This window comes from Jatropha curcas, chromosome 3 (assembly GCF_041381405.1).
Source record: "Jatropha curcas cultivar XTBG-Jc1 chromosome 3, XTBG_Jcur_1.0, whole genome shotgun sequence".
Lineage (NCBI taxonomy): Eukaryota > Viridiplantae > Streptophyta > Magnoliopsida > Malpighiales > Euphorbiaceae > Jatropha > Jatropha curcas.
Genome location: NC_143153.1, coordinates 14,286,956 through 14,294,684, shown reverse-complemented (window position 1 = coordinate 14,294,684; position 7,729 = coordinate 14,286,956). Strand labels below are relative to the sequence as shown.

The following is a 7,729-nucleotide window of genomic DNA, read 5'->3' as shown; positions in this document are numbered from 1 at the left end:
GCTGCTGCCGCCGTGCCCGGCGGCCGGCGCCGCCGTGGCCGGTGTGGACACCGTGCCTCGTTCCGAGGGCCTTTTGGGAGTTCCGGACCTCCGAAAAATATTCCGGGACCTGTTCCGCGATCCTCGCGATATTCCGGACATTTTAAGTACCATATTGACATATTTTCGGTGAACTTCCGAAATAGCCTCCGGTCCGGCCGGACTGTTTGCAGTCCGGGAAAACAGGCTTTCTGAGCCTCAAAATTTGGGTATCCACACCTAGTAGTGGATCTTGTATGAATTGTGGCAGCTTATGGTTTAATATGGTATAAGTATGAATTAAATTCAACGAGATTTAGTCCTTTGATGTTTAAAGTATTTGGTGAATTCGAGATGGTATGTAAGTTATAAATAAAGACTTTTGTTTAATGAGAGATTCTATGATACGAGAAAAAGTAAACGACTCCTACAAAGAAATTAAGATAATTATGTTATATAACTATTGGACCATGATGGTTAAGTGAATTAATGAATGACATCGAACATGGAGAGATAGTTGTCCAACTAGTGAATTGATGGTATCCCAATAACTTAGATAAGTAAGTATGGATCTAGTCATGTTATTGTATGAATATTAAGAAAAGAATCAATGACAGAAATGTGAAGGAGTATGAATTAGTATGATTGAAATGAGATGAGATTCATTATTTAGAGTTTTTGAAAAATTAGGAATCATGGTTATTAAGATTTGATGGAAATAGAAATAATGATGCATCATAGTATTTACATGATAAGAATTTCTATACTTTGGGATTTCATGAATATGTAAAAAAATTGTGGTTCGTGTTGATCTCACTATGCTTATATGAGAATAAATTCTAAGCCAAAATGATTCATTGTTATGATAGAAAAGATTGGTTAATAGTTAATATAAGTATTTACAAGTCATGGAAGGTTTATGGATTTATGTGAGATATCTATGATTAAAAAAAAAAAAAAAAGTGGAATTGCTATGAGCTCTATTTGGATGGAACTACCAAATCATTATGGACAAATGGTCAAGTTGGGATAGTCTATATGGCACATTGCATGATTTGCACAAATTTGTGATTGTGTATTACTACGTTTATGTATTGAGATGTGGACCTTTGATTTAATTTTCTCTTGAGTGGAACTTGCAAGTATGCATGTATCACTATATGTATATATGCATGACAGTGTTTGAGATTAAGTATCATGTTGGAATGAAGTTGTTGATATTGGTATGAGAATAAGCTATATGATCCCGGGATATGTTCATATAATCTCATCATGCTTTATGAGAATTTACTTTATGCAAATCTATGAATATGATATTTAACCGAAATGCCTTGATATGTATCTGATATGATGATATGTTTGGTATGGGAGTTATATAGGTCATTGGATTGAGTGCTAGATAGAATAAGAGATGTTTATGGATTTGTTCTTGTTATGGAATGAAAAAGGATAGTAAGTGCGAGCCGATTAAGGAAGAATTAAATTGAGTCGGAAAATATTATGAGAGTTGTAATTGTTTAATTCAGGTGAATTTCGAGGACGAAATTCTTTAAGTGGGGGAGAGCTGTAACACCCCGTTTTTCCTGTGTTTCAATAGTAGTTTACCAGTCTGTGAATAGTACCACCGGTCCGGAAGTCGGTATTATTTTTTGTCCGGAAAAATTACTATTTATGTTTTATATTTTATTTAACATTTTTGGAGCATGTATGCATGGTTTTTATGGATAGAAAGTAAGTAAGGAATATTTTTTGGGAGAATTTAGATAATTAATGAATAGTGAATTATGGTGTTATATTAAGTAAGGAAATTTGAGGAATTATTTTTATGGAGGAAATTTGAGGAATTATTTTTATGGAGTAAATTAGAGAGTTTTGTGGAAATAAATAATATTTTGAAGGAATTTAATTGGAGAATAATTGTAGCCATTAGATTAGATTACTAGTGACTTAATCCTAGCCATCCAATTTGGAGAAAAGACCAAAACACCCTTTAGTTGCTTTATTAAAGGCAACCATCAATTATTGAGCAACAATTTTTCTTTCTCCTTATCCTTACACGTCTCCTCCTCCTTCTCCTTCTTCTTCTTCTTCTTCTTCTTCTTCATTTTCTTCAATTCTTACTTAGTAAACACATCAAATTCACCCCATCCAACTTGGTTTAAGTAATTAATCTTAGAGAGTGAAGCTAGAGAAGTAATATTTGGTGACTAATTTCATAGAATTTGGTGATTTTCCTATTTGGGTCAAAGGGTGGAGAGCCTTCTAACAAAGATAAGGGCAAGACCAAAGCTTGAGAAGCTTTGATTAAAGCTTATTAAAGCTTGTTTGGAAGGTTAGAGTTCATAAACACAATTACTTTGTTAAAATTTTTTATTATACTATTTTGTGAAAATTTGGAATTTTATATGAAATGATTTGATTATTGAACTTTGGTGGTATAAATGTGTTCTTGGGAGATTTCTAAGCTTGCCTATATGTTGAATTGATGAGGAAAACATTTTCTTCTTCATCTTCCAAGAGTGGCAGAATCTATTGATGAATAAGGCCTTAAGTTTTCTTGTTATTCTTTGTTGGTTTATGCTCTTAGGATGATGTTTGATGAGTATTTAGTATGTGGTAGAAATCTCTACCTTGTATCTTTGTTGTTCATGTTCTTTTCATGGTTAAAGTAAGCTAAATTTGGGAAAAAGTGTTATTGGGTGAGATTAAGGACTAGTTTTCGATCATTTCTATTTTCCATTTGTGTCTGAGTCCTTCATTAAAGTTGTAGATCTACTTCTTAGCTTTCCAACCAATCCTCTTGGGTCCAATTTGGAGATATATAGCTCAAATTATGATTGAAACACCCAAACTGACTCTGTTATGCCGGGCCATATGCATCACTGAATTGAGTGCCAATTTTGACCACTATAATGACAAGATTAGGTTCTGAGTTCTTCATGAAAGTTGTTTCCCTATGTCTTGAGACTTCTATGGTTTTGGATTGGTTTAATTTGAGTGTTTGGTTAAGTAGGAATTTAATAAACATTGGACTTAGTTCTGCTGAATCGGGTCTGGACTGTTGGTCTGTGTTCCTAGCTTCTGTTTTCCATCTTACACATTGATCTGGGCTGTGATCCCTTCATAACATTTCTAGAATTTTGTCTTAGCTTTCTAATGAATCTAATTTCAGTCAATTTGGAGACCTAAAAACACAGCAAAGGTCAAGGTTATTTTAATGCTGGAAATTTTCTATGCCTTGACTCATAGGTTTATTTGGATAAATGTATGTATGAATCATCTGTGATGAGGTTCTCTTGATTATTTGTATGTTTGAGGATTGATTTGACAAAAATAAGATATTGTTGATATGTTTGAAAAGTGTTATTGTGGATATGTTTAAATGGATATAAATGGGAAAAATTGTTGGAAATTTTGGGATACAGTGTAGAATTAGTTTAGATAATGCATGATGAGGATAGAAATGGATGCCTTGGGGCATAAGAGTTATGTTAGTATGCTTGGTTGGAGAAGGAAATTCCTCCCTTTGGTTTTCATTAAGAGGCCAGACCACTCTAGGGTGGTAAGGCTTACTTAATTATTTTTTTTGTATGGTATAAGTATGACATAAGTATGATTATTTTGATAACTTTCATATGTTTAGAGTTTTAAAAAAAAAATGGGTATTTAAGGTATATGTGCTTTGAATTTTGAATAAGGAAAGTATGATTTGATATGAGAAGAAGTTTCTTATGATAAATTTCATTATGATGTTAAGAAAGTTTTAAAAGAAAAGGAATTGATGAGAAATTTTCCTATATTAAGTATATATATATATATATATATATATATATATATATATATGTGAAATATTTCCTTTGAAGAATGTGGTAATTTTTGTAAGTTGTAAGTTGAGAATGATGGGTATTACGTAATGAAGTGTTTTTGATTAAGAATTTTGACTAAATAATAAAGTCCTTTGTGAACGAATGATTTTGATTTGGGCTCTACTATTGAGGATTTATATAGTTATGAAAATATAGAAGTGTTGTTGGAGATGTTGGGAGTTTGGACTTTAATTGGGAGTGTTTTGTATTCACATGTTTGGCGAGCTCAGTTTTTAAAGGGAAATTCTTACCGTATTTCTGTAGGATTTTTCCCAATCTATTTTTCAAAAAAAAAAAAAAGAAATGAAAACGAAATGAAAGGATTTTCTAAAAAAAAAAAAAACAAAAACATCCGTCGTCGGGTCTCACGGGACTGGGCGGAGGGTGTTACAACCATTAGCCAGTTACACCTTAATGGTTTGAGGTTCTTGTGCGACATAGTGGCGTTGGCTCGCTAAGATGAATATAACTTGACAAGCTCATTGCCCGGGATGCTGATTTGGAGAAGCTTCAAGGGGAAAATCAGGCTCGTGCTGAGAAGATAACAGTTGTGGAGGCTAAAGACTGGGAAGGGGAGGACGAGCTTCAGAGACTTCGAGGTCAGGAGGCATCGATGGATAAAGACTTAGCTAAGGCATGCTTGAGCCTTCCGTCTAATATTTTGGCAGGGTTGAAGGTGTGGGATCCAGAAAGAGATTAGAGTTGGATTAATGAAGTTTATCCTGATGATGAGGAGGGTGAAGAAGAAGAAGGGGAAGAAAGAGAAGAAGTTGATGATGTTTCGCATGTTTACCAAGATCCATCTTTTGAAGATTCCTCAACTCAACTGGAGGGTGAACCTCAAGGAGGGTGAGATAACTCCTGATGCTAATGAGGAGTGAGGTTCAGAGTAGATTTAGATGTATGGGGGCAGATTGTTCTATAATTAGTGTTAAAAAAAATTTGTAATCATCAATGTAATATCTTTTGCTTTTTGTGTTAATGAAAAGATCGTTATTTATTGTTCAAGTGTCATGCTCTCTTTTTTCTTCTAAGTATTATTTTTTAACTGTTTTTTTGATTGGCGAACTATGTATTGTCCAAACTAATGGACCTAGTTAAAGGGCCACTTAGGTCTGCTTTGGCGAACTATGTATGTCTAAACTGATGGACTTAGTTAAAAGACCGATTAGGTTCGTTTTGGCGAACTATGTATATCCGAGCTTATGGACTTAGTTAGAGGCCCAATTAGGTCCGAACTATCGACTTATGCATGTCTGAGCTTATGGACTTAATTACAGGACAACTTAGGTCTGAACTGGTGAACTATATATGTCCGAACTGATGGACTTAGTTAGAGGATCGCTTAGGTCCAAACTAGAGAACTATGTATGCTTGAACTAATGGACTTAGTTAGAGGATCACTTAGGTCTTAACTGGAGAACTATGTATCTTTGAGTTTATGGACTTAGTTAGAGGACCGTTTAGGTCCGCTTTGGCAAATTGGAGAACTAGAAAAAAATGCTAAAAAGTTTCTAAGTAAGATCCTTCAGAAAAAACCTTAATGCATCATGTCTTTCTTACCTTTATAAGGCATGATGCATTAAGTGAAAAAACCTAAAATCTCTTTATTATTAAATATAAAGTTGTTTTACATCTTTAGTGGGTGGAAATATATGCCTTCTTTAGATTGTCTAGATTCTATGTCTGGGTAGTTCGGTTCCTTCAATCTTCTTGAGCTTATATGTACTTAAGCCTAGCTACTTTGAGACTTCATAGGGGCCTTCCCAATTCTGTCCTAACTTGCCCACGCCTGCCGAATCTTTGGTTATTTCTGCCTTTCGCTTTACTCTATCTCCCTCTTTGAATTGTGTGCTTTGAACCTGTCTGTTGAAGTACCTCCTCATCCTTTGCCTGCATGCTTTGACTCAAACTGTAGCATCTTATCTAAGTTCTTTCGCTATGTCTAGGTTGATTTTTAGACTTTCATTGCTGCTGAGCTCATCATATTCCCATGTTCTTTTGCTAGGAATGCCTATTTCTACTGGAACCACTGCCTCAGGTCCATATACAAGAGAGAAGGGGCTTTTTCCTATTGCTTGTCGAGGTGTGGTCCTATAAGCCCATAGCACATTATTTAATTCTTCTGCTTAGTTAGCTTTTTTCCCCATCCAGCCTCTTCTTTAAGCCTTGTACAATGGTTCTATTAGTAACTTCGATAAGGACATTAGTTTGGGGGTGAGCTATTGAAGTGAAAAGGAGCCCAATATGCCAGTCTTCACAAAAGGATCTAAAGGCTGCCGAGTCAAACTGCTTACCATTTATTAGTGATAAGCTTATGGGGTATGTCATACCTGAAAATCACATTGTTCCTAAGGAAGCTAATGACCTGAGCTGGGGAAATGATGCTGAGGGCCTCGGCTTCTACCCACTTTGAGAAGTGGTCAATTGCAACTACTATAAATTTTCTTTGCCCAGTTGTTATAGGAAAGGGTCTTAGTAGGTCTATCCCCCATTGAGCAAAAGGTCAGGCTAAACCTAAAGGCTGTAGCTCTGTAGAAGGTTTCCTGGGTACACGATCATATTTTTGACAAGTAATGCTACGGTGAACATATTAGCGAGCATCTTTCTTCATCGTTGGCCAATAATACCCTAGCAGTAGTATTTTCCTAAGCATCATATCTGAGCCTTCATGTGCTCCACAGACACCGTCATGGGTCTCCCTTATAATGTAGTTACCTTCTTCTTCAATTAGGTACTTTGCCCAAGGGTGTGATTTTGATCTCTTGTAGAGTTCTCCATTCTCAAGTGCATAGTTTGTAGCTTTCCTGCAGACTTTGATTGCCTCTTGCCTATTAGAAGGCCAGACATCATTTTGTATGAAGTCAATAATGGGACTCATCCAATTGCTGTTAGGCTGAGACATGAGGATCTCATTCAGCTTATAGCTCGGCTGGCTCTAATGCTCGAGCATCACTTCCCTTAGCAATTCTTCTCTCTATACTACAGTCTTAGCTATATTGTCTGCTGTTGTTCGCTCGCTCTATTTAAGTTATCTTCTAAGTCCCACCCTTCTCCTCTAGTTTATGTAAGAGAGATAGAGTTAGGGAATGGTACTTGGCAAGATTCGCCTCTTTGGTGATGAATGTGCTTGTAATTTGATTGACCAACAATTGTGAGTCTAGGAAAATATGAAGTATTAGGGTTCATACCTCGAGGGCTAGCTTAAGCCTTGTGATTAAGCCCTCATATTCAGCGCCATTGTTAGTTATTGCAAAGTTCAGGCGCATGGCGTATTGCACTTTTATTTTCCCTGGCCCTTGCAAAGCAGCCCCCGAACTTCCCAAAGCCCCATTAGTGTGTAACTGCCAAGTGTTATTGTCGAGATTCAGGCCCTTGGCTCCCAGTTCACCCTCTTCCTGTTCTCTGGAGAACTCAGCCATGAAATCTGTAAGCACTTGTGCTTTCATAACAGTGCGGGGTGTATACTTGATGTCAAACTCTCCCAATTTGATTGACCATTCTACTAGTTTTCTAGAAGTTTCAGCTCGGTGTAGAATCTTTTTCAAATAATGGTTAGTTCGGACAAATATAACATGAGATTGGAAATAATGACGTAACCTGTTCGCCGAGGTAAGGATGGCGAAAGCCAACTTTTCAATATTTGGATATCGTAGCTCGGGGACTTTGCTAGTGTAGTAGATTGGGTATTGTTCGCCCTCCTCTTCTCTAACTAATATCCATGATAGTGGGTTTTCAGTAATGGCTAAGTATAAGTATAAAGGCTTATCTTTTCTGGGTCTGCTTAGGAGAGGAGCTGAAGATAGGAATTCTTTTATTTTCAAAGGCAAGCTGGCACTTGTCAT

General features: G+C 36.2%; 1 protein-coding gene across 1 annotated transcript; it reads right to left on the bottom strand.

The window, feature by feature from the left end:
* Positions 1-6,477: 6,477 nt before the first annotated feature.
* On the bottom strand, positions 6,478-7,729 carry LOC149497601 (uncharacterized). The gene is made up of 2 exons (XM_089719227.1): positions 7,076-7,729; positions 6,478-6,780 (listed from the first exon to the last, which is right to left on the bottom strand). The coding sequence occupies exons 1-2, from the start codon at positions 7,727-7,729 to the stop codon at positions 6,478-6,480; spliced, it is 957 nt and encodes a 318-aa protein (XP_089575353.1).

Bases quoted from the DNA above. Each gene is read 5' to 3' on its own strand.
- LOC149497601 (XM_089719227.1), bottom strand. From the start codon at position 7,729: ATGACAAGTGCCAGCTTGCCTTTGAAAATAAAAGAATTCCTATCTTCA. The intron at 6,781-7,075 runs GTATGAACCCTA...CTCATGTCTCAG, and splicing joins GGCTTAAGCTAGCCCTCGAG to CCTAACAGCAATTGGATGAG.